General features: G+C 48.6%; 2 protein-coding genes across 18 annotated transcripts in view; one reads left to right on the top strand and one right to left on the bottom strand.

Moving 5' to 3' along the window:
* The window catches only part of DCUN1D2 (defective in cullin neddylation 1 domain containing 2), a 38,252-nt gene extending 34,268 nt beyond the window's left edge, over positions 1-3,984 (bottom strand). For 4 of the 5 annotated variants that reach the window (XR_003724235.2, XR_013407787.1, XR_013407788.1 and 1 more), the window contains exon 1: positions 3,070-3,984. Coding sequence is in view for 2 of the 5 variants with exons in the window: in XM_077974111.1 (XP_077830237.1) it covers positions 3,070-3,969 (900 nt within the window). In the remaining 3 variants the exon portion in view is untranslated. The remainder of the gene's footprint in view (positions 1-3,069) is intronic. The other variant, XM_028837390.2, reaches the window with a different exon arrangement.
* The window catches only part of TMCO3 (transmembrane and coiled-coil domains 3), a 58,917-nt gene continuing 35,781 nt past the window's right edge, over positions 3,512-26,647 (top strand). For 3 of the 13 annotated variants that reach the window (XR_013407786.1, XM_028837384.2, XM_028837379.2), the window contains exons 1-8: positions 3,701-3,948; positions 7,532-7,598; positions 8,463-8,985; positions 11,718-11,897; positions 13,651-13,842; positions 15,440-15,568; positions 17,150-17,242; positions 24,021-24,207. Coding sequence is in view for 12 of the 13 variants with exons in the window: in XM_028837384.2 (XP_028693217.1) it covers positions 8,542-8,985; positions 11,718-11,897; positions 13,651-13,842; positions 15,440-15,568; positions 17,150-17,242; positions 24,021-24,207 (1,225 nt within the window). In the remaining variant the exon portion in view is untranslated. Of the gene's footprint in view, positions 3,584-3,700; positions 3,949-7,531; positions 7,599-8,462; positions 8,986-11,717; positions 11,898-13,650; positions 13,843-15,439; positions 15,569-17,149; positions 17,243-24,020; positions 24,208-26,647 lie in introns of those variants that run through there. The other 10 variants (XM_077974109.1, XM_028837380.2, XM_077974110.1 and 7 more) reach the window with 5 other exon arrangements.

Raw genomic sequence — 26,647 nt, forward strand, 5'->3', positions numbered from 1 at the left:
TAAGCTGACAAAAGATACAGCTAGAGTCTTTTTATGAAGTTGACAGCCTTCCCAAGGGAGGGTGAGCAAAGCCAAGAATTACCCCAAAAACCTTAAGATAAAGGCAGAAGTACAACCCCCAAAATGGTCCACCACTAGGAACAGCCATGACATCCTTATTATGGAAGTGGCCATCATTGCTAGATTTAAAAATTCTGCCATGGTTATACAACAAAATTTAGTATATCCATATAACGGAACATAATTCGGCCATAAAAAGGAATGAAGTATTGATACATGCTACATGGAAGAACCTCAAAAGTACGACACTGAGTAAAAGCCAGGCACAAGAAGCCACACGGGGTACGATTCCACTTATACGAAATATCCAGAATGGGCAAATGTCTACAGAGAGAAAGGTGAGTGGTAGCCAGGGGCTGGGGCAAGGGAGGAGTTGGGAGTGACCGCTAATGGGTACACAGTTATTGTTCGGGATGACAAAAATGTTTTAGGACTAGATAGAGGTGGTGGTTCCACAAATTCGTGAACGTACTAAACACCACTGAATTGTACATTTTAAAATAGTTAATTTTATGTTATGTGAATTTCACCTAAAAAAATTCAACATTGTACCCTTAGACCCTCCAAGACTAATCAGCCAAACAATATACTCTTCGGTGACTGAACTATTTAACCAGCATTATACAACTGATGACTCCACATCAGGAAATCTGGAATGTGGAAATTTGGAAGACATGATGGTGTCTGATCTTGAGGTCCTGCCGGTCACCCCTTGAAGCCTCCCCTAATATGTGACAACACCGTTACACTAGCAGCCTAATTTCTTAGAACTCTAGAAGAACAGATGCAGGAGCACATGGATCCAGGCCATTCAAAGTGGTTTTGAATCACTACTATTAGCTACAGAGTGGACAGAAGTTGGTATCGAGAAACACGAAGATTCCCCTGCAATCTACTCAAACTGCCTGATGTCACAAGATACTCCAGCAAACCCTGAACCACACGGTGGTGCCAAGGCACTGGTTCTGAATGAGCAAGAGAAGCTCTGGGGTCTAGGCTTAGCCCATCAACAGGCCTCTGGCCAGTCAACAAAGCTGCAATCATTTGATGTCACCCCTTACAGGTTCCTCCATAAAATAACAGTGATTAAAGCAAAGATCGATAGCCAAGTCTAAAGACTACGTGCTTCATGTCCAAAAGTGACTAAGAGACCCAAGTTGCCTCTTGTGAAAAAGGGAACTGGCATAAAGCTTCTTAGGAAACAAAAAGGCTCGTCAACTAAAAAACTACAGGGGAGAGCAGGAAGCCCTGAGTCTCTCTAGACAGGACTGAACCCAGGTCAAACTAACAAAGGCCCAGATGCTGGCAGGAAGCTTTGAGTGCACCCAGACAGGACTGAACTCAGGTCAATCTAATCAAGGTCGACAACACTGGAACTAGGACAGCCCTTCAAGTGCACAACCTTCGCTGAGGCTTACCATGTCATGCAAGTTAAATTATTAAGGCCAACTTTTAAAGTGTGTACATAGGGCGGGGGGGGGGGCATTTTCTAGGTTTCACTATTTTATTCTGTTAAAATGTACACAATTCTTGAAATAAAAATCTGGACAATCCAGTGGAAACAGCAAATAAAATCTCTAAACTATGAAAAAGTCTCAAACACTTTAATTGTGACCTTGTGAAAAACGACTCATATAATCTGGCACCAAGGATACCCATATGTAAAAGGGAAAGAAATTACTCTTAAAATGTCCTTAGGGTCGACTTACAAGGGGCTGGCAGGCCAATCATGTTGATCAAATAAACTACATAAGCTTATGGATCACTTTGACTCTGTTTTGGTATACGGCACGCTAGAGGGCGGGGGAGTTAAATTCATCCCTGCTCTTGGATCTCCAATCTCGGCAGCAGGGGAACGCTCCTCTCCCGCATCCTGAACATGGTCGTTTTCCCCAAGCTAAGTTCCTGTCCACTCTGCCCCTTTCATCCTAAAAGCTGGAGCGAGCTATCTCCACCTGCCCAGGCGTGCATCCTAACTCATGCTACCTCGCTCCAGCCCGGCCTCCGCAGTGACCCCTAAGGGTCACAAAAGCCCGGCTGCTGCAGTCAGTGGGACCTTTTCAGCTGCTCTTTGGTCAGCACTGCTGATGGCTCCTTCCTCCTTTAAACTCCATCCTCTTGGTTTCCACACATTCTAGTCTCCTGGTTTCTCCTACTCGCCCTTCTCCGTCTCCTTTGTGGCTCTTCTCCCATCCTGAAGTTTGTCCTCACCCTCCACTCCCCTCTACACGTTACCGTGTCCCTTCGCCGGTGGCTCTCTGGGCCTTAGCCAGGACAATCTTTCTGCTCCTATATGTCACCATCGCCCACCACTAAGGGTCCGTGCATTCTGTTTCTTCTGCCTGGAGCTGCATAAGGCTGGCTGCCCCTGGCACCTCACTTTTCCTCTGGCTAATTTCCAGAGAAATTCTCGAGTTCAACTCACACCCTCAGCATTTGACACCACTCCCACACCCGCATCCTACAGGTTCCTGGAACCCGTGCCTTAGCCCTTGTCCCAACTGTGGTTAAACAGTTGTGCATCTGGTGCCTGTCTCCCCTGCTGGGGCATCAGCTCCCTCAACGCCAAAATCACGCCCGGCCCAGCACCAGTCACCCCCAGCAGCAACCTGCTGGCCTCTGAATGGATGTGGACTGAATAAATCCCATCCATCACCATGGTTTCCACCACATTTCAAACTGATGTGCACCTCCAGCAGCCTCACTCCTGGGCTGCAGAACTCTACCAGCTCCACAGACGCACAGCTAGGGCCACGCTACAGCCCCCTCCAGGCCCCGCTGGAGCCCCGCTGCGCCTCCCCTTCCCCTCCCAGCGGCAGGGCCTCCCCCGCGAATCTGCGCTTCTGGTGCATTCCTTCCTTGCGCTGTTTTGGTCAACAGCCTCAGGATCTGCACAGACGCCCGCAGGAGCAGCCGAGCCCTCGCCTGCCTCGACTGCCCGTTTCGGAGCCGCCCTGGGAAGCCCGCGGCCTGGGTTCCCGCTCGGGCCCGACCCCTGCCCCGCGGCACCTGCCCTCCGCTCACTCCCCGTCGTCCCTCGCGGCTCCGGGTCAAACCCGCGCTCTCCGCGGTCCCGCGCCTCCGACGCCGCCGCTCCCGCTCGCGGGCCCCGGCGCGCTCCTCCCTCGGATCCGCCCGGAACGCCCCGCGCAGCTCGCTGGGCTCGGCCTCCCTAGTCCAGCTCACCGACCTTGGCGCCCGACCCCGACCCCGACCGGCAGAGGCGACGCCGGCCCACCTACCATCTCCCCAGCGCCGCCGGCGTCTCGCCGGCCCCGGCCTTCTGCGCAGGCGCGGCGGCCGCTCCGCCCTCGTCCTCGGACCGCCGCGGCCCTGGGCTACGGGGCACTGGCGGGAGCCGGCCGCGGGGACTCCCATTCCCGGCATGCTCAGCGCCGCCCGGGGGTCGACGGGAGCTCGCGTCCCGTCGCCCCTGCGCGTCCCGGCCTTTACGAGGGCCTTGGCTCGCCCCTGCGGAGTCCGACGCCGCCCTGCAGCTCCCAGGCCCCGCGCCGGCCGGCAGGTTCTCTTGGGAGGAAGTGGGCGGTGGGTCGGTGCACGGAACTCCACCTCCCGACGTGCCCTGCGCCGCCCACGGCTGACGGGACCCGCCCCCGCCCCGCCTCTTAAAGGGGGCCGTAAGTGCGGCTGGGCCGGAGTCCCGGGCGGCGGTGCTGGGCGAGGGCGGTGCTGGGCAGGGCGGCGGCCGCTCCCTCCCGGCCCTGGTCCCGCCTGGGAAGGGATGCAGGGAAGCCCTTGGGCGCTGCGCTCCGAGGCAGGAGACGGCGTCCCCCTCCGCCCCTCGACTCCTGGCGCCTCAGAGCCCGGCCCAGGCCGCGGAACGGTGATGCTCGGGCCGGACGGGCGGGCGCGGCCTCCTGCGTCCCGGTGAGCGCCAGGCCCGTCCATCCGGGGCTCTTTCCCGGGGGTCCCCTTCCTTCCCTCCCTCCCTGGGGCTCCCCTCCCCTCTCTCCCTCCCCGGAGCCCCCTTCCCTTCCTCCCTTCCCAGTGGTCCCTTTCCTTCCTTCCTTCCTTCCTTCCTTCCTTCCTTCCTTCCTTCCTTCCTTCCTTCCTTCCTTCCTTCCTTCCTTCCTTCCTTCCCTCCCTCCCTCCCTCCCTCCCTCCCTCCCTCCCTCCCTCCCTCCCTCCCTCCCTCCCTCCCTCCTTCCTTCTCTCCTTCCTTCCTTCCTTCCTTCCTTCCCTCCTTCCCTCCCTGGGGCTCCCCTTCCCTTCCTCCCTTCCCAGTGGTCCCTTTCCTTCCTTCCTTCCTTCCCTCCCTGGGGCTCCCCTCCCCTCTCTCCTTCCCCGGGGCTCCCCTTCCCTTCCTCCCTTCCCAGTGGTCTCTTTCCTTCCTTCCTTCCTTCCCTCCCTGGGGCTCCCCTCCCCTCTCTCCCTCCCCTCTCCCTCCCCGGGGCTCCCCTTCCCTTCCTTCCCAGTGGTCCCCTTCCTTCCTTCCTTCCCTCCCCGGGACTCCCTTCCCCTCTCTCTTTCCTCGGGGCTCCCCTTCCTTCCCTCCCTTTCCGGGGCTCCCCTTCTCTTGCAAGTGCTGTCTCCCGGGTTCGGGTGGTCTCTGTGGCCTGGGGTCCCGCTCCTCCAGGCCTTGCCCAGGCGCTCTTCGCCGAGGCCCACGTTCTAACCTGGAATGGGACCTGCGTTCCCATCCTGGCCGCGCGGGTGGACTCGGGGCCTCCAGGGCCGGCGGCGGAGATGCAGCCCTGTCCCTGGCGCCCCTCCTGTGGCTCCTAACGGCTCCTGGTGTTGTCCATGAGGCGGGGTGTGGACGCCTGCGCAGGGAAACAAGATCGCTACGCATCGGGTCCTTATTCACTGCCTGTTTTTCTGATTGTTCTGTCTTCCAAATTTATCTTATTTACCGGTTTTTCCAAAAGGAGTGTCTTAATGTTTGGAGTACTTAGTGAAATATTTGTGGCTTTTTTTCCTACAGGCTAGACTTAAATATTCTGAAGCTTTTTTGTTGTTGTTGAAACAGAGTTTTGCTGTCGCCCAGGCTGGAGTGCAGGGGCTGGTCCAAGGCTCAAGCGATTCTCCCGCCTCAGCCTCCCCAGGAGCTGGGGCCACAGAGGGCACCACGCCCGACTAATTATTTCATTTTTAATAGAGACGGGGTCTTGCTATGTTACCCAGGCTGGTCTCTAACTCCTGGCCTCAAGCATTCGCCCACCTCAGCCTCCCAGAGCGCTGGGAATACAGATAATTGTGGCATAATACAGCAGTGGCATGAACCACCGCACCCGGCCTTAGGTAGAATTTGAACACCTTTTCATTTTGAGATGGTTGTAGATTCATATGAAGTTGTAAGGAGTAATACAGAGAAATCCTGCAGAGTGCCTTTATCCTGTTTTCTCCAATGGTAGCACCGTGCAAAACCATAGTATACGCAGGAAATTTTCTTTGATCAAATCCCCTGACCTGTTGAGATCACACCACCTATACACGCACTAGTGAGTGTGAATCTACGCTTGTGTGTCTTCTCAATAAAATTGAGATTTTTTTTCACTTAGCCTTGAGATACATCCGCATTGTTATGTGTATCAATAGCTCAAGATACAGAAATTCTAAGAATTCATTATTAAAAAAGTAATCCCAGCACTTTGGGAGGCTTAGGCGGGTGGATCACCTGAGGTCAGGAGTTTGAGACCAGCCTGGCCAACATGGCGAAACACCATCTCTATTAAAAATACAAAAATTAGCTGCGTGTGGTGGCGGGCACCTGTAATTCTAGCTACTCGGGAGGCTGAGGCAGGAGAATCGCTTGCACCCGGGAGGCAAAGGTTGCAGTGAGCCAAGATCATGACACTGCACTTGAGCCTGAGTGGCAAGAGCAAAACTCTGTCTCAGACAACAACAATAAAAAACACATTACAGGAATCCAAAGTGTCTTTTTAATAATTAGAACAGCTAAAGATGTTTACTAATTTACTCAAAAAACATGCTACAATTTAGTAGTCCATAGGATTTTGGAGGCAAGTTTGAAGGTAAAATGAGATGAGTTTGAATAAAGGGTGATTTGTATTTTAAGGGTCCATAAATAATTTGTTTCATGTTATGAGTAAGTTTCAGTGGGATATTTTAGTATAACTACAACTAAAATCCTCAAAGATTTCTCATAAAAATTAATAGGTCCCTTAGAGGGACAACTGATTTTAGGAACCTGATTGAGGAAGGAACCAGAAATGAACATAGAGGTGTCATTCACACATGAGCTGTGTGGAAACTTATTTTTCTGAAGCATAAAATCCGTCAAAGAATCACTTTTTGGGATTTTTTTGGGGAACTGGGAAGTATGAGCTAAGCATCTCAAATTTCTGTCTTGGTTCTGGAAAATACTAAAAGTGCACTTCTGAAGTAGCTGTTGATTTCTTTAGCTCCCTTGGACCAACCGAGAGAAGCTTAGCAATTGAGTGAGTCATTAAAATAACAGCTCAGCTATATGGCTAGGCGTGACTAAATGATTGCCTCATTGTTTGTTTTTAAGGTGGTAAATGTGTGCTTAAGTTGTACACGTGTACTTAAAGTTGTATTGAAACTAACATAAAATTGAGTGATTGGAACAGCACATTATCATTTATTCTACCATGTAGGAAGTTACCTGTTCTAGGTAAGCGAATTATCCGTGGAGTGTGCTTCACCTTTTGGGAGTCAGTCTCCAAGAATGTTTTAAAATTGAACACTTTCTAGCCAGAATATAGTCTTTTCTTGGTGACTTTTGCTTGTGATTCTGATCAGTGACGCCTGTCGTGGCCCTCACTGAGTGGTCTGGCCTCCAGGCTTTTTGAGTTCTCCTGTTTGTTTTGCATCAGGTTTGTCTCTTTCTGCCATTTCATGGTTTGGGCAGAATGCTGCCTCCGGAAATGCCTGGTCCTTACTTTTGCTGCAGCTAACCTGCCTTGCCTGGGAAACTGGATTAAACCAATTAGAATTTGGGTTAGCAGTGGAAAGTATAGATATATAGATACACCTTTTAGTAACCAGGTTTCCAGGTCGGGGAATCTTTGGAATATGTGATGGTTGAGTAGGAATTCCTGACTAACATTCCATTGGATGCTGCTATGAAGAATGGTTAGGTTAATATTTTGTTGTTGTTTGCTTTAAACCGTAAATCTGCGTAAGTGGTAGGTGTTGGTTTTATTGCCTTTTTTGGCTCCTTGTGACTGGTGAGCTCCTAGAGGCCAAATTCCACTGACTAGTTTATTACTCCTTCCTTCCACAGTCTCAGTTTCCCGCCTCTAAGCTCATTCTGCCTTAGTGACCTTTGCTGGCTGCTGTCTCCACCTGCTTTCTAAATAGTGCTCCTGTCTGGGCACCCTGCCCTGCCCCTGCTCATCACCACCCGGACGCCACGGCTGCAGCCACGCTGAAACCGTCCGCATTCCCCAAGCAGTAATGTTCAGAAAGCAGGTTTCTGTCTGTGCTATTCCTTGCCAGAATGAATTAATATATATTGTTTTAGGTCTTCCTAAAGAAAGAAAGAGAAGGAGACTGAATTGGGATGATAACAGAAAGTTCTAGAGATCCAGGTATTGTGACATATATATATATATATATATTTATTTATTTAATTCTTGACATCTTGGTAGCACTTGACTGTAGACTGACTTTGGAAATGTGGCAAAATTTCAAATGATTTTAGGAAGCCTACAGAGCTAACATTAGCTCAGAAGATTTCGTTTCTGGAGTGATGTTGAGCGTGATGTCCCCAGGCAGCCCTCTAACCTGTGAGGGGAAGTTGATGGTATTGATAACATGCTGTCTCTTTTTTTTTTTTTTGAGCTGGAGTTTTGCTCTTGTTACCCAAGCTGGAGTACAATGGTGTGATCTGGGCTTACTGCAACCTCTGCCTGCCGGGTTCCAGCGATTCTCTTACCTCAGCCTCCTGAGTAGCTGGGATTACAGGCGTGTGCCACCAGGCCCGTATTTTTAGTAGAAATGGAGTTTCACCATGTTAACCAGGCTGGTCTCAAACTCCTGACCTCAGGTGATCTGCCTGCCTTGGCTTCCCAAAGTGCTGGGATTACAGGCATAAGCCACCATGCCTGGCCAACATGGACTCTCTTAAATAGACTTGTTTTCTGTCTTTTGGACTTGGTAGAGTTTGTAGAGATACGAGGCTGTGTTCTCAAAAAAAAAAAAAATTACCTTTAATCCTTTCTGTAAAGATGTAACTGACCTTTAATCATCTCAGCCCTTCACAAGGCACCATACAAGGTGCATCAGCATTCAGTATTTGATTTTAATCTCAGTGCGATAGTTTAGATGTTGATATTTATCTAGGAAAAATGGTATTTTCTTCAGAAAGGTATCAGTTTTCCGGATCTGATTATTTAATATTTCGATCACTAGTAATGAATCATTGTTTATATGTGACAATAACTCTTTTTCAGCTGAAATGTGTATCTGAAATGCAAGCTCACCGGGGCAGAGACCTGTGGATTGCCGTACGCTGCCCTCCGACCCCGGATCATGAAGGTGTTGGGAAGAAGCTTCTTCTGGGTGCTGTTTCCGGTCCTTCCCTGGGCAGTGCAGCCTGTGGAGCACGAGGAGGTGGCGCAGCGTGTGATCAAACTGCACCGCGGGCGAGGGGCGACCGCCACTCAGAGCCGCCAGTGGGTCCGGGACAGCTGCAGGAAGCTCTCAGGGCTTCTCCGCCAGAAGAATGCAGTTCTGAACAAACTGAAAAATGCAATTGGAGCAGTGGAGAAAGACGTGGGCCTGTCAGATGAAGAGAAACTGTTTCAGGTGCACACATTTGAAATTTTCCAGAAAGAGTTGAATGAAAGTGAAAATTCCGTGTTCCAAGCCATCTATGGACTGCAGAGAGCCCTGCAGGGGGATTACAAAGATGTGGTGAACATGAAGGAGAGCAGCCGGCAGCGCCTGGAGGCCCTGAGAGAGGCTGCAATAAAGGTCAGTCCTAGAGAGGGAGAGGGAGGGAGGGAGAGAGAGAGAGAGGTGAAGAGAGAGGGAGAGTGCATGCCCACATCCGCATCCTAGAGAGAACCCACCTAGAGCTGTGGGAGCAGATGGGAAGGGAAGGTGTGAGTGCGGCTGATGCCTCTCAGGTGTTGTCTTTCATAGGAAATCACATCTAGAAAAGTCTCTCATGTGAGGGAGAATCTTTTCTTTTGCATAATACTGTAGTTCTTACTTCTAGGAGCCACTCTCATACTTTTCTCTATGGAGAAATCCCCTGGTAATTCAAAAAGTTACTCAAGTTGTCCTAGTAAACTGATGTAGAAATAAATATAACTTAAATCAGCATTTTGATGAGTTTCTGACAGGAGTTCCTTTTAGTGTGAAGTTTGACTTTTCTTCAGTGTCATACATCGAAGATAAAAATATTAAAATTAGTTTTAAACTAATGTATGCATTTAAAATTAAGGACTTTGACCAAGGGTGCTTTTAAAATGATGAGAATTTTCTGAACTTATTGCATCAGATGTTGTATTATCTATTTACATTTTTTAAAGCCATCATTTCTTGAGTACCTCTTCTATGGCAAGCATCATGCCAAGCCCTTTCTTTTTTTTTTTTTTTCCGAGACGGAGTCTCGCTCTGTCGCCCAGGCTGGAGTGCAGTGGCCGGATCTCAGCTCACTGCAAGCTCCGCCTCCCGGGTTTACGCCATTCTCCCGCCTCAGCCTCCCAGGCCCTTTCAATGTGTAAAGTATTGTGTCATCTTCATAGAAAAACCTGTGGTATTATTACACAGCATCAACATGAGAGAAAATACAGACATTAAACTTTTTTTACCAAAATATATTTTGGAGGAGAGAAATATCATCAGGCAAATGGATAAATCAAGGTTTTCAATAATACTGATTCATTCGTCCTCCCTGTGTGATATGTGCATGAGCTGCTGTGACCCTGTGTACAGTGGAGACATGAAGATCCATTGGTAGGGTCCAGATGTGTGGTGGTTTTATTGTAGAGAAAAAACATGAGTTTGAGTAAGATTGGCTACCAATATGCACAGTTCATAACACATCAACAGTATTTTAACATACACTAGTTATTATTTCCTGTGCCGAGATTCTCCAGGTGCTGGTAAACCAGCTATACTAGCCCTCCAGTCACGTGCTCAACCTGCAGCTGTGTGATAGACCTGCAGCTACGTATCAGATCTGCAGTTGTATGTCAGTCAAACCTGCAGCTCTGTGATAGGCCCCCGGCTGTGTGCTACACCTATAGCTGTGTGTCAGGTCTGCTAGACCTGCAGCTGTGCATCAAACCTGCAGCTGTGTGAGACCTGCAGCTCTGTGAGACCAGCTGTGTGCAAGACCTACAGCTGTGTGTGAGACCTGCAGCTGAGTGAGACCAGCTGTGTGAGACCTGCAGCTCTGTGAGACCTGCAGCTCTGTGAGACCAGCTGTGTGCGAGACCTGTAGCTGTGTGTGAGACCTGCAGCTGAGTGAGACCAGCTGTGTGTGAGACCAGCTGTGTGTTAGACCTGCAGCTGTGTGAGACCAGCTGTGTGTTAGACCTGCAGCTGTGTGAGACCAGCTGTGTGTTAGGCATGCAGCGGTGTGAGACCTGCAGCTGTGTGAGACCAGCAGCTGTGTGAGACCAGCTGTGTGCCAGACCTGCAGCTGTTTGAGACCTGCACCTGTGTGAGACCTCAGCTGTCCAAGACCTACAGCTGTGTGTTACACTTGCAGCTGTGGGACACCCGCAGCTATGTGTGAGACCTGCTGTGTGAGACCTCAGCTGTGTGAGACCTGCAGCTATGTGTGAGACCTCAGCTGTGTGAGACCTGCAGATGTGTGAGACCTGCAGCTGTGTGAGACCTAGCTGTGTGAGACCCGCAGCTGTGTGAGACCTAGCTGTGTGAGACCCGCAGCTGTGTGAGACGTCAGCTGTGTGAGATGTCAGCTGTGTGAGACCTCAGCTGTGTGAGACGTCAGCTGTGTGAGACCTGCAGCTATGTGTGAGACCTGCAGCTGTGTGAGACCTCAGCTGTGTGAGACCTGCAGCTCTTTGTCAGTGGCATCAGATGATGTCTCGTGACTACTTGGTAATTGAGGCAGTGATGTTCTTCTAGACTCTGGTCCTCTCTGCTCTGGCCTATGTCCCACCCCTTTAGCTAAGAATAAATGTTTAAAAGTAAGGTTATTGATAAAATATAGTTGTGTAAAATACATTACTAAATTCTATTGTCAGCATCACCCATCAGTTCTTCAAATGATTAATGCTGTTGGTTTCTACATGTGTTTTGGAACAGTTTTCCCTTGTAACTTGAATTTGACTGTGCATTGAATTTAGGTGGTAGTTCCACATTCAGGTCTCACATCTGGTTTTAAAGTACTGCTGCACTCACACACGATAGGCCTGGAGCACAGTCACTATTGAGTCAATGAGTTTAGTGTGGATAGATGACCTACAGATACTACATTTACTTTTGTGTAACAAATGTTTCTTACATGTATTCATGTACATACACAAAAAACTTTCCCTAAACATTTGGTTAAGCTCAGTTGTGTTTGAATAACTAGGACACGTGACTTCCCTAGCTGACCAGAGTTAAGTTATTGACGTATGAACAGGGACATTTGACAAAGAAAGCAGGAGGACTGATTAAGAAAGTCATGTCATAGCTTATTTCTTAATATAGCTCACTCTTCTTTTCTTGCAAATGATTAGGAAGAAACAGAATATATGGAACTTCTAGCAGCAGAAAAACATCAAGTTGAAGCCCTTAAAAATATGCAACATCAAAACCAAAGTTTATCCATGCTCGACGAGATTCTTGAAGATGTAAGAAAGGCAGCAGATCGTCTGGAGGAAGAGATAGAGGAACACGCTTTCGACGACAACAAATCAGTAAGCGTTCCCGAACAGCTGCTGCTTCACCCCTGAGCCGCTCGCTGATCGGAAGACGTGTTGTTGAAATTGTTCACATGTATGTTTTTAGTGTAGATTGAAAATGAAGACAAACTAAGACGCTTCTCAGTCATAGAGAAAATAATTTGGTCTTGTAGAAGTCAGCTAATTATCCTTTACTTTAACACCGACAGTCAGTTCCGCTCCTCAGCAGCTTGTCTGCATTTTCCAGAGGCCAGATGGATTGGGACACTGGGCCTCTGGTCTCAGGACAGCCTGGACAGTGGGTTTTAATGCTGATCTACTGGGACGTTAGCAGAAACGGGTCCCAATCCAGACCCCAGGAGAGAGTTCTTGGATCAGGGCGAGTCCATAGAGTAAAGTGAAAGCAAGTTTATTAAGAAAGTAAAGAAACAAAAAAAAAGGCAACTCCATAGGCAGAGCAGCCCTGAGGGCTATTTTTATGATTATTTATTGATTACATGCTAAGCCAGGAGTTGGTTATTCATGAATTTTCTGGGAAAGGGGTGGCATTTCCTAGAATGGAGGGTTCCTCCTGTTTTAGACCACATAGGGTAACTTCCAGATGTTGCCATGGCATTTGGAAGCTGTCATGGCGCTGGTGGGAGTGTCATTTCACATGCTAATAGATTCTAATTATGTACAGTGAGCAGTGAGGACAACCAGAGGCCACTTTCATTGCCTTCTTGGTTTTGGTGGGTTTTGGCCGGCTTCTTTACTGCATCCTGTTTTGTCAGCAGAGTCTTTGTGGCCTGTATCTTGTGATACCAATCTTGCCAACCTCCTGTCTCATCCTGTGACTAAGAATGCCTGTCCCTGAAATGCAGCCCAGTAGGTTTCATCCTCATTTCGCGCTGCTTGTGTTCAAGATGGAGTTGCTTTGGTTTGAACACCTGTAACGGGAACAGTGAACTTCTTACAGAAAATGATCTTCATCTGTGAAGCAGGAATTCAGGCTGCTCTTTTGTTGTAGCATGTTTAAGATTCTAAGAAAAAAAGTGGGACTGATGGTGAAAATTGACTGTGGGTCTTGATGAGGACTCATGAAAGGGTTGGGTAATAAAAACAAATCAGAAAAAGATTAGAGAAGAAACCGGAGAGAATAAAAATAGAGTAGAAGAAACAAGGTGTTTTAAAAATCTACTAATTATGGAATTAGAGGAGAACTCATAAGTATTTTAAGGGCTATGAATTTCTTGAAAGAATGGTAAACTAGGCCGGGTGCGGTGGCTCAAGCCTGTAATCCCAGCACTTAGGGAGGCCGAGGCGGGCGGATCACAAGGTCAGGAGATCGAGACCATCCTGGCTAACATGGTGAAACCCCATCTCTACTAAAAAAAAATACAAAAAACTAGCCGGGCGAGGTGGCGGGTGCCTGTAGTCCCAGCTACTCGGGAGGCTGTGAGGCAGGAGAATGGCGTGAACCCGGGGGGGCGGAGTTTGCAGTGAGCCGAGATTGCGCCACTGCACTCCAGCCTGGGTGACAGAGCGAGACTCCGTCTCAAAAAAAAAAAAGAAAAAAAAAAAAAAAAGAATGGTAAACTAGATCTTGGAAAGTAGCAGAAATCCTAAACCTATCCATTCTTAAATTACTTCTTTAATTGAAAAGTCATAATTCACTGCTAATGAACATTGATTGATACATTTTTAACATTCTTCTGTGTAGCATTCATTCCCTAAAAATTGAAAGCATTTAATGGATTTTAATTGCATAATACTATTATTCTTGCAGGTCAAGGGGGTCAATTTTGAGGCAGTTCTGAGGGTGGAGGAAGAAGAGGCCAATTCTAAGCAAAATATAACAAAACGAGAAGTGGAGGACGACTTGGGCCTTAGCATGCTGATTGACTCCCAGAACAACCAGTATATTCTGACCAAGCCCAGAGACTCAACCATCCCCCGTGCGGATCACCACTTTATAAAGGTAGTGAGTCGTGGCGGGATGCCCACCTTTCCCCTACTTCCGGGTTCATGGTGTCAGTACGACCAAGCTTTGTCCTCCGAACATGATACTGAGGTGCACAGCCTTCCGTCTAACAGATTTTACTAGAATTCCCTGCATTTTCTGTGATTTGAGGCATCTTCCCTTAATTTCTATTTTTTTTTTCTAAAGGAATAAGATACTTTAATATTTAAAATGAAAGTTAATTTTGTCTTGGGGAATTTGGAAGACTTTGAAATTAGGAGTTACTGTAATGGGATTAAAACTTTAGTCATCTAAAAACCGTTTTCACTAAAATTAAAAATCCTTAAAAGGCAGAGAGGTCTTGGCTAAGGAGTTGTATGTGGCTTCATGTAACCCTGGGGTACAGAGCATGAAAACCCATTCAGCAGTGCCTGGCCTTCCAGATGGAACTGGATTCAGACCTGTTTCCTCCCCGGAACTCGGTCTAGACAAAGGCTATGCAGGGAGGTACTTGAAGCTGAGAGCATCGTGGTTCGGGTGGTCACTCAGGAGGGAGTGGCTTGGCCATGACAGGTGCAGCCCCTCAGGGAAGCTTGGTACACTGTGTACACTGTCAGGTCTCCAGCAGAGACTGGAGGTTTGTACAGGAGCAGAAACCAAGCCAGAGAATCTAGGCTCAAAAATGGTGCTGTTTCAGGCGAGAGGAAGAGGACCAGCCAGAGAGAGAGGTGGACACGATGGAGTGGGTTCCGTGAGGACTGGGGCTGCCGAGTGATGCTGTCAGGGCCCTCCAAGAAGGGGCAGAGATCTCTGTAAGGCTATTCTTTCTCCCTTTGTAATGAATAGGCAATTTCTAGGGAGAGGTTTTGAGACTGTAAGTATCCTGCTCCTTGCTGACCTTCAGGGCTGCAGGCGCAGCAGTGCCAGCACCCACTAAAGATCCTGCCTGCACCCGTCATGGCGAAGCCATGTGAATTACAATTTGGACACCAGCACTGAGAGTCTCCCAGATTAGAAAACTCAGTGGAATTCTAGGACTCAGAATTCTTAGAACACTCTTAAGGGGCTTAAGCAAAACAAAAAGTTTGCTAGACAGTCAGCATCCATGTGCTCTGCATCCTCAGTTCAACCAACCATGGATGAAAATATTCAGAAAAAAGACTGAAGAATAACAAGACAATAAAAAATACAAACAAAATATGACAACAATTTCCATTGTGTAGGCATCATGAGTAATCTAGAGGTGCTTTAAAATATACAGGAGGATGTGCTGGGTTACATGCACATACCATTCCGTTTGGAATCAGAGACTTAGCATCTGAGGATCCTGGTACGGGGGCTGGGGAGGATCCTGGAACCACTGTCCCAAGGATGCTAAGGGGTGACTGTAATCTTTAGGCCATGAAAAATTCACTCCATCTATTCCCAGAATACACTCTTCATGTTTTCAGCTTCTCTGGAACCCTCAGCATGAGGAAAATCGGTGGTTTTGTCTTCGCCCTTCATTCCCATCAGATGAAATCAGGGAACTACGTCCTGTTCTGCGTCTCAGCCAGCCAGCCCTCTTCCTATCATGTTATCTTACACGTTTCTTATTTATTTGATTCTTCTTCAGGACATTGTTACCATAGGAATGCTGTCCTTGCCTTGTGGCTGGCTATGTACAGCCATAGGATTGCCTACAATGTTTGGTTATATTATTTGTGGTGTACTTCTAGGACCTTCAGGACTGAATAGTATTAAGGTAAGAACAAAATTTAGTTGTTTTGGTATCTGTTTAACAGAACATAAAAAGAGAATTCCTGAAGACTAAAAAGTGTTGAATGTGATTAATGAAGATACCAGCTTTGTATAAACCATTTCAAAGAAGATGTCCTTTCAGGTGTCATGGGAAGTCTCTGAACCCTCAGGAGGTCGCTGTGCCTGTTACTGAAGGGGCGGTGTTACTGGAGACAACGACCCTGCTCGTTTCTGTTAGTTTTAAGGAGTCCATTTCCAGTAACATGCTGGGCCAGGTTGTTCAGACCGCCCTTCATGTGCCGAATACAACCAAAGTGCTGCATTCACTGTATTTTTTTTTTTTTGAGACAGAGTCTCGCACTGTCACCCGGGCTGGAGTGCAATGATGCAATCTTGGCTCACTGCAACCTCCACCTCCCGGGTTCATGTGATTCTCCTGCCTCAGCCTCCTGAGTAGCTGGGATTACAGGTGCGCACCACCACACCTGGCTAATTTTTTGTATTTTTAGTAGAGACGGGGTTTCACTATGTCAGTCTTGAACTCCTGACCTCGTCATCTGCCCACCTCGGCCTCCCAGGGTGCTGAGATTACAGGTGTGAGCCCATTGACCATGCCCGGCCCACTAACTATCTTTAAGCATCTCACTCACAACACATGGGAAAGTCGATGAGCCCCAGTCGAGGCAGCGGGCAGTGGGGCTGTTTGCTAGGCCCCGTCACGCTGATGGCACTTCTGACAGGGAGGAAAGGTTCCTGAGCTTCCAACTGTCTCCCCGCAACACTCACAGTGCGAGCAGCGTGGAGAGCGGGTGCCAGAGTGGGTGCCGTGAGTCCCACCGTGGGGAGGCGTGTCAAGGGGTGGGAGGGGGAGAAGTGCAGCCTGCTCCCTCCAAGCCTTTTTCCCTCTGCTGCTGGTGGAGCCTGGGACCAGGCCCAGGAGCCCCAGGGCTTTCTCCAGACTGCAGGGCGGCAGGAGGGGTCTGAGGAGCTCCAGCCCCGGCTGGTGAAGAGGAGCACGCCCAGCACCCTGGGCTTGGGGAGCAGCTGGCTGGCAGGGGAGCTGCAAGCCCACATGTGGGGGCTCCCAGGACAGGGCTCGCTTTGGCAGAATGGCCTCTGGGAAGAACGGCTATTTCAATTTGGTTTTTGGAGTAGGTCTTTTTCACGTGATTCAAGTATGAAACACCAGAGGTGAAAAATCACTTCCTGCCCTTTGCAAATAAAAGCAAATACAAATTTCTTTCCTTCTTTTTCTTAATAGCAAAGGTGCTCATAAACCAAGAAATAAGTTGAAATAGCTGAGTAATATATACAACTGGATGCTGTAAAAATTATAATTCTTAATAAATCAGCTAAATCATGGAAAATAATGTAATTATAAATAGACCAAGATAAAAATCAGAGCACATACTAGCCAAAGGGAGAAGTGGTTAATGGAAGAAGTATACTGTGTGATTACTGTGTGTGTGTGTGTGTGTTTTGGATACTTCCACCAGGCATACTAGGACATGATTGTTTAGTTAAGTATACTTAATATGTTAAACCTGTAAAATTATACGGTTTGATTTTTTTGTGTGTTTTTCAGTCTATTGTGCAAGTGGAGACATTAGGAGAATTTGGGGTGTTTTTTACTCTTTTTCTTGTTGGCCTAGAATTTTCTCCAGAAAAACTAAGAAAGGTAAGGACCTCATCAACCCATTACTGCCTCTAAGGGACTTCACATCATGTGGTTTTGGTTCATATACTTTTAACATTTGTTGATGAATTCACTATCAAATTAAATGTTTTTAGAATAGAATATGGTATTTCAGTTTGATGTTATTTTTGAAACAAATTCAGAGAGATGAAGAACATCAGGTTTGAAAGCGTAGAAATTCAATGAAGAATTGGCATTAGGCTTCTCGTGCCTAACTTCAGGAGGGATCTGGAAAGTAACATGTGTGGACTTTAACAGATGGTCCCTCCCAGAAGGTGGCAAGTCTGTTAGAGGGTCAGATGTCATAAAGGTTGCATATTCAGCGTGTTACCCTAGAAGAAACTTTGTAAATTGGAAGTGAGTTAATTAAAAAACACTTTGTTTTTCCACGGACACGCACAGAAGGGGAAAGTAGCTGATGAAAGGCTAGGGTGGGGAGAGAGAAAATGAACACTGTTGGTAACAAAAAAGAACCCTGTGAATTAAGATCAGATACCATTTTGCCTACAGTGCTAGCTGGAAAACTAATATCAACTTAGCAAAAGTTTTTAAGCGGATATGAGCTGTAATAGGCATTCTTGAACCAGATTCATGAGAATCACAGCTGTATACCCTTTTCGTTTTGTTGGTTTTTTTTCCATGAAAGACTTGGTCATTTTAAACAAAGTGACTTAATTTACAGTGTCTGGTTTGCCTAATCACTCAGCCCTCTCGTGTTGTATTTTTTTTTTAATTTTAATTTTTTTTACTTCAATAGGTTTTTTGGGAACAGGTGGTGTTTGGTTACATGAATAAGTTCTTTCGTGGTGATTTGTGAGATTTTGGTGCACCCATCACCAGAGCAGTGTACGGTGCACCCAATGTGTAGTCTTTTATCCCTCACCACCCCCCAGCCTTTCTCCCAATCCCCAAAGTCGAGTGTGTCATTCTTACGCGTTTGTGTCCTGGTAGCTTAGCTCCCGCTTAGGAGTGAGATCATAGGATGTTTGATTTTTCATTCCTGAGTTACTGCACTTAGAATAATGGTCTCCAGGCCGGGCGCGGTGGCTCAAGCCTGTAATCCCAGCACTTTGGGAGGCCGAGACGGGTGGATCACGAGGTCAGGAGATCGAGACCATCCTGGCTAACCCAGTGAAACCCCGTCTCTACTAAAAAATACAAAAAACTAGCCGGGCGAGGTGGCGGGCGCCTGTAGTCCCAGCTACTCGGGAGGCTGAGGCAGGAGAATGGCATGAACCCGGGAGGCGGAGCTTGCGGTGAGCTGAGATCCGGCCACTGCACTCCAGTCTGGGCGACAGAGCGAGACTCTGTCTCAAAAAAAAAAAAAAGAATAATGGTCTCCAGTTGCATCCAGGTTGCTGCAAATACCCCTATTTTGCTCCTTTTTATGGCTGAGTAGTATTCCATGGTATATATAATGCCACATTTTTTATTGGTGGGCATTTGGGCTGGTTCCATGTTTTTGCAATTGCAAATTGTGCTGCTCTAAACATGTGTATGCAAGTATCTTCTTCACATAATGACTTCTTTTCCCCTAGAAGTGGGATTGCTGGATCAAATGGTACATCTACTTTTAGTTCTCTGAGGAACCTCCACGCTGTTTGCGTTAGTGGTTGTACTAGTTTACATTCCCACCAGCAGAGCAGAAGTGTTCCCCTTTCACCACATCCCTGCCAACATCTCTTCATTTTTTGGTTATGGCCATTCTTGGAGGAGTAAGATGGTATCACATTGTAGTTTTGATTTGCATTTCCCTGATCATTAGTGATGTTCAGCATTTTTTATGTTTGTTGGCCATTTGTCTATCTTCTTTAGAGAATTGTCTATTCATGTTCTTAGCCCACTTTTGGATAGGATTGTTTCTTTTTTTTCTTGCTGACTTTTTTGAGTTCTTTGTCGATTCTGGATATTAGTCGTTTGTCGGATGTATAGATTGTGGAGATTTTCTCCAGCTCTTTGGATTTGGTAGCCACTGCAAAGTCGCAGGAGCATCAGCAGCAAAGCAAACTATCGGTTAGAATGCTAAACTTGAGGGAAAGCAGGAGCATGTAATGTGACCGCGGCGATGTAGAAGCAGCACCAGCACATGGGGGAAAGTGGGAAATAAACGACGACCGCGGCGATGTGAAAGCAGCACCAGCACATGGGGGAAAGTGGGAAATAAACGTGCCAGGTAACCATGGTGACTTCTGGTTTCTTCTCCATATTTTCCAAATTTTCTGTAATAAGCTGTCAATACTTTGTCATTATAAGGAAAAATAAACTTTTCTTTTAAAATCTTGTGTTTACTTTCAGAAGTTCACTCTGATCTCACTGGCATGTTTTTCTTTATACTCTCGTGCCATTTGCTTCCTCAGTTCATCCTCTTACCTAGAACTTTTTGTTTTCTTTACCCTTCTGTTTTTCCACTAAAAGCTCCATTTGTCCATCTTCTTATTGCTCTCCCTGTCCTGTGAACACTCCTGAAGACACACAGCCTCATAAGGCGTTCCGAATTAACTTTAGGGTGTTCTCCAGGTACTTGGCATCTTTTTATATTTCTTGTAAATTGTTAATTTCTAAGCTCAGTGATTAAAGAGAAGTCACCACTCTCCTGGGTCCCAAGGAAAAGCGGTGCCATCCTTGCCGTTAACCCTGTGGAGGGAGTGTTATGGGGGGAGGATGAGGGGGCGTGGGCCGCGTGGCTGCCCGGCCTGTGGAGGAGCCTGTTATGGGGGGTAAGGAGGTGTGGCTGTCCAGTGCCCTGTCTCACCAGCGTCCCACGAGTCTCCATAAAAACATGCCTCCGTTTCATGGTGCAGCATGGGCGTGTGTGTGTGTGCGTGTGTGTATCTGTGTGTGTGTAATTTAGAGACGTTTACAGCAAAGGGCAATTTAGGGCAGACCCTAGGGGAGGTGGGAGGGCGACATTCTGGCTATGCGGCAGAGCCTCAACAAGGTACTTACTGCCTGGACATGTGCTTCCTCTCCTATACAGTGAGGGATCTAGAAGACTCCGGTGTCTTCTGGCCCTGTGTTTTCATAGTTTGTATTTTTCTCCACTACAGTATTCACAGTTAATAAAAAATAATATTGTATAACGTAACGTTAAGATAATTGTAAGCAGCGTGAGAACGTGCTTCATCAGGGCTGCTGTCATCTCAGTGGCGCTTCCGAGGGTTTGCACCCGGTTCTGAAGTGCCTGCTTGGTGGTGTAGACTCGGGGGCTCGGCAGGAGCCTGGCGTTCCCTGTTAGGAAGTTGTGCTCAGCTGCCCTGCGTGGTGACAGTCAGATGATGGAAGGACACTGGTTTGGGACTCAGGAGACATCTATGAAACTCCTTGTTGACCCCGATTGAGTGGCATTGGGCAGGGTTCCTTCTGTGTCTGGGATGTGCGGGTGTCTCGGCGCTGACGAGGGTCTTCCGGTCCAAACTCCTCCTCTCACCCGTTGCTGAGCCTGTGCTGCTGTCCCAGCGGGAACCCTCGGAGTCTGGCCCCACCCTGGTTCACGGAGACATGACTAAGCAATGTGTTTATTTTCCCCTTTTTATTACTCAGGTGTAATATCTGGCCGAGCTTTAGAACAGCCTGAGATACCCGGAGTCACTTTTCTGAACTGATGAGCCTCCTGCCACGTGGGTTAGCTTGCACACCCCACTTCTGGGTGGGAAAATAATTTCCTTGGGTTTTTTAAATGTTAATACTTGCCAGAAGGCCCCTCTTAGGACTTCTAAAGATAAGATTAGAAACTACTCGGAACGCCGAGGCCCCGAAACTGCATCACGCGTCGTGCTGAGGAGAGCTGCCCGCTCAGTTCTCTCCCTTGTCACCGCTTGCTCTTCTAGCCGGACTTCAACTGTTCCTTCAACTTGATCACATAAGAATCTGTCAGTTTCTGCCTCTCTCTAGATCGTTCATAGAGTCATTGGGGTTGGAGTTTCATTTACTTCTGTCTTGTATCTTCTCTGTCCTAACTGCAAACACCTGTTGAGCACCTGCGGCGTTCCGAGCCCTTCAGGGGCTGCTGGGTGAGGCAGGGTGTAACGTAGATGTGCCTCTACCCTGTGGCTTGTATTGTGGGATTTCAGGAGAATGTGTCTTAGAAGAGGAAGAAGAAGACAGCTGAAGAGGCGGTATTTGAGGCTGGGGTCCTAGTGCAGAGGAAGCCGGGGGTGCCAAGGGGCCTCCTGTCAGTGCCACCTGACCTCCAGTGCCTCCTGACCTCCAGTGCCTCCTGACCTCCTGTGCCTCCTGACCTCCAGTGCCTCCTGACCTCCAGTGCACATGCAGCCACCTGGGGGCTTGCTGACCCACAGATTCTGACCTGGATGTGCCTGCAGGTGGGGCTTCTGATGCGTGCACAGGTGCCATGTTGAACGGGAAGTTTCTTCCTCTCACCTGTGCCCCTGTGGCCTTTCCTGGAGCCGTTTCCCACGGTGGTGTCTCAACACCTTGCTCCCAGGGCCCTCCTGGCTGGAATGTGCGGTAACACAAGATAATAAGGTCAGGTAAGTTTCACCCTGGTAATGACCTCAGAGATAACAGTCTTGCCTGTTCTCTATAGATGTGGAAACTAAAGCTAGAGAGATTGCTACCCACTTGGCGCATGGCAAGTTAGCAGCAAATCAGGCCTCAGCTCCGTGTGTCCCTTGAGGGTTGGGAAGACCCTGAATCAGAGCTGGTTAACACTGCTCACAGGAGTAACCCCCGAGCCCGTGGCCTCCTCAGGCTGCAGCCAGCATGGACGGCACGGTGTTTCCATTGCTCCTCGGCTGTGATACTTGGAAGAGGAAGGGTGTGAGATGCGCGTGGACGGCACAGCGTTTCCATTGCTCCTCGGCTGTGATATTCGGAAGAGGAAGGGTGTAAGATGCGTGTGGACGGCACGGTGTTTCCATTGCTCCTCAGCCGTGATATTCGGGTGTAAGATGCGTGTGGACGGCACGGTGTTTCCATCGCTCCTCAGCTGTGATATTCGGGTGTGAGATGCACGTGGACGGCACGGTGTTTCCATCGCTCCTCGGCTGTGATACTTGGAAGAGGAAGGGTGTGAGATGCGCATGGACGGCACAGTGTTTCCATTGCTGCTCAGCTGTGATATTCGGGTGTGAGATGCACGTGGACGGCACGGTGTTTCCATTGCTCCTCGGCTGTGATATTCGGAAGAGGAAGGGTGTGAGATGTGCGTGGACGGCACGGTGTTTCCATCACTCCTCAGCTGTGATATTCGGGTGTGAGATGCGCGTGGATGGCACGGTGTTTCCATTGCTCCTCGGCTGTGATATTCAGAAGAGGAAGGGTGTAAGATGCACGTGGACGGCACGGTGTTTCCATTGCTCCTCAGCTGTCATATTCGGGTGTGAAATGTGTGTGGACGGCACAGTGTTTCCATTGCTCCTTGGCTGTGATACTCGGAAGAGGAAGGGTGTAAGTGCGTGTGGACCGCACGGTGTTTCCATTGCTCCTCGGCTGTGATATTTGGGTGTGAGATGCGCTCTGTGATAACCATCACGATTGCCAAGCATAGGAAGTAGAGAAAAGAAATTCAGAAGCAGCCGTTGTGGGACCGACCCTTCCCTTCTTTGTGGAAGGAGAGAGGGCACCGAGCAGAGTAGAGACTTATCGAGTCTCCGCGGCCCAGAGCTGTTTGGTGGCATCTGCCGGCCTCCTGTCATGTGGCCTCTCGGTGTTCAGATGAAGTGAGCCTGGGGCCTCGTGGGGTTGGAAGGCACCGTGGTTCCCCTCCGGGGTCTGGAAGCTCCATGGTGGACAAACAGGCCAACAGGTCACAGGTGTGGGAGACTGGGGCGTATCTGCCCATTTTCCTGATTCTCAAAAAGAAAAGTTGTAATTTTGCAAGAAGTGTTGTTTTTCACCAAGAACTAGCTGGGGAGGGAAAAGCTCACATGCTCCAAAGCGCCCAAGGTACACTGGGGCTGGCGGGCTTGGCGGGTGTGCCCCCCAGAGCTGCCTGTGTACATTGGGGCTGGCAGGCTCCTTGGGTGGGCCCCCCGGAACCGCCTGTGCCCAGCTGCTCCACGACGCCTGTGTTTAGCCACACAGCCCCTGCATCCCTTCCTTCTAGGACCCCCCACCCCAACTTTCACTTTCCATAGAAGGCCTGGAATCAGGGAACTGATGCTTATTTTGACTAGGACCATGCAGTGAGGAGAAAACGATATGAATGAGCACTTCAAGTGGGGTAGGAGGAGTTCCAGGTTAATTTCTTTGGTTGATGCATCATATTTATGTTTATATAAATAGGTAGCTTTTATTATTTTAGGATTGAAACGTGCTTTCTTCTCCCTTCCCGTCTCATTTAACCCAGTGCCGAGTGCACCCTGAGGCACCTGATAGAGCCGCTTTGGTTGCCGAGCCACAGTGCCTGGGTTCACTTCCTGGCTCCAACGTTCACTGGCCATGTGACCTTGCCGAGTCACTTAACCTGTGTGTGCCTCGGTGTTTTCATCTAAAAGTAGGGGAAATGGTCATCTTGAGCTCAAGTTGTTCTGAGGATTAGGTTTTATTTACACTCTGGGGAGAGAGTGGGTGTGCGTGTATTGTGTGTGTGCAGCCCTGTGGCAGTGCCTGGCACAGAGGAAGCCTTGTGTGAGTACTCACCGTGTTCAGCTGATGACGTAGGATATGTGACCCAGCGTTGCCTCACAAAAGCTCAGCTCTGCCTCCTTTCCTGGGTGCAGAAATGCATGATGTCTGTGTGGTGTGGTCATTGCCTGTTGTCACTAAAAAGCGTGTGAATCACTGTGTTCTCTTTAAGGTGTGGAAGATTTCCTTACAAGGGCCGTGTTACATGACACTGTTGATGATTGCGTTTGGCTTGCTATGGGGGCATCTCCTGCGGATCAAACCCACGCAGAGCGTCTTCATTTCCACCTGTCTGTCCTTGTCGAGCACACCCCTCGTGTCCAGGTTCCTCGTGGGCAGCGCTCGAGCTGACAGAGAAGGTAGGTGACGGTGTGCTCCAAGTGTGTGTCGGACTCATGCTCATGTGTAGGTAACTTTTGGATTCACAGTTGAGGGCCTGTGAGGAAAAATTGCAAGTCTTACTTCCCCTTTGAGGACTTTCCAAACAACTGTGGATGTCAGGGCTTACATTCCGAAAGGAACTGATGTCCCTGTGAACTCAGGTCCTCCCAACCTCCACTTCTCCACTTGATTAAGAAAAATTGAGGGCCAGAGAGAACTTGGACCAAGATTTTGAAAAGCCAGTCAGCACTGGAAAATGACCTGTGGAATTGGTGGGTTTTAGGAAGTTGCATGTGTTTTGCTGCTTTAATTCTAGCAGGCACTGGGGATGGACCCACTTTCGATACTTTCTTCCTGTGAAATCAAAGGTGCTTCGGTAGCTGAAGGTGTTCCCAACTCTTTTGCTTTGGCCTTAGTTTCATCGTATGTATGAAACATTGGCGCCTCTAAGTCGTGACTGTTTAGTGGAAGCTGACTTGCTCAGAAGTCTTGGCAGGACCGAGTCCCTTTGCAGGGAGGCTTGGCAGCTTGCTGTTTCTGGCAGCCTGCTTACCCACTGGGTAAGCTGTCACTGTTTTGCTCTTATTTTGTAAAAGTCAGTAAAAGACAGGGTTGAAATGCCACAGTCACTTCACTATGACGTTCACCCTGCCCAGAACACACAGGCATAGAAGAGAAAATACAAAAAGAGAAAACCACAGAGGTGTGTCTGACCTCTCCTGTAAACCGACAGGCTCTGTGCCGGCAGCTGAGAGGCTGAGCAGAGCTGGCCACGGGCCGCCGAGCCGGGTGCTGGAGCATGTGGAACCCACGCGTGCCCTCACTGTGGGACCGGCAGTTGGGAAGCATCCCTCTGTGAAGGAAGCAGGGAAAGCTTTTTAAAAATCTGCGGCCTTCTGCTGGGCCTGAGGCATCAGAAGAACACGGATGCAGCCTCCCTGCTAGACGCTGGACAGGCGGCCCCAGCCGTGGACCTCCTCCGTGCCGGTCCCAGCATCCCTGTGGGCCGGTCCTAGGGTCAGCCCCATCGTGAGACTGGACAGAGGTGGAGGGTCGGGGACCGAGTGAAATGAAAAAAGACCAAATGGGGACCAGGAACGATGCATGAAAACTGCTGGTTTAGTGGCCTGCACATGGGAACACCCACACCTGCGAAGAAATCTGTGGCTGGAAAAGAGCTGACAGACTCAGCAGTCACCGTGTGAACTGCCCTTGTGGACAGAAAAGCTTAATAAAGACTTCAAAATAAGTGGGCAGTATACACTCACAGTCCCAGGGGCCAGGACTGGAGAGGGAGAGGGGTGGAGTGTAGATGGAGAGGGTCAGTATATACAGACTCGGTGCCCTAGAGGCTGGAATGTACATGGAGAGGGGTGGAGGGTAGATGGAGAGGGTCAGTATATATAGACGCGGTGCCCCAGGGGCTGGGACTGGAAAGAGGACCTGGTGGGTTTTCAGAACTCAAGACAGGAGCCTACCTCCAGCACTGATGGGATAAAGGGAAGTGAGTCCACCCGGCACATCATGTGCTGCAGCAGAGCGTGAAGTAGAAGGGAACGTCTGAACACCTGGCAGAAAAGACAGGTGGTCTAAAAAGGAACATCAAGTAAATGGGCTGATAGGACATGTCTCCTCGGCAACGTCAGATGGTGGGAGGTAGCGGGTAGGTAACCCACCCTGGGGAGACAAAGTCATGCCTGCCCAGCGAAATTACCATCCAAGAATAGGGCGTGAAATGCAGGCATTTCTGATGTGCAGAGACCCCAGAGCATCACCCACCCCGCCGTCCCCACAGGGCCCGGACACAGGCCCTGCAGAGGCAGAGCTGGACGTGGAAACAGCAGGGAGACAGAGGGGTCTAGAGGCTGATAAATTCAGTCAGTTATGACTGTTAGAAAAGGAGGTGTTTTAGTGCATTTTTTTTAAAGACCAGGCTAAAACTCTAGATAGTAAGAAGATAGGAGGGTTGCATGTTTGGGAGGTAGTTAGACTCAAGGACTTGGACACCGAAAGGAAATTGACAATTAGACTTGTTAAATGTGTCATATACCCACAGCACAGTTACAACATGTCATTTGAAAAAAAGCTTCGGGAATAAACTTCTCAAAAGAGAGCTGTGACCTTTGAGGATAGAGTCACAAATGGAGCGAATTCGTGTTCATGGAGTTCGTAAAAAGTCTCCATTCATAAAGATGTCATTTCTCCCCAAATTTATAAACTCATAGCTGTTCCAGTAAAAACATCTGGCAGGGTTTTTCATGAAACCGAAGAAACTGATCCTAAAATTCAGTGGGGACCAAAAGACCAAGTAGCCAACATTAATTTGAGGTGAGGAGTTCCCCACCAGCTCTCACGACTGATGATGTCACAGCGGATAGCAGCACCGCAGGCTGAGATGGAGCCGGCGAGTGGGGCCCA

This window comes from Macaca mulatta, chromosome 17 (genome assembly GCF_049350105.2).
Source record: "Macaca mulatta isolate MMU2019108-1 chromosome 17, T2T-MMU8v2.0, whole genome shotgun sequence".
NCBI classification, from domain to species: Eukaryota; Metazoa; Chordata; class Mammalia; order Primates; family Cercopithecidae; genus Macaca; species Macaca mulatta.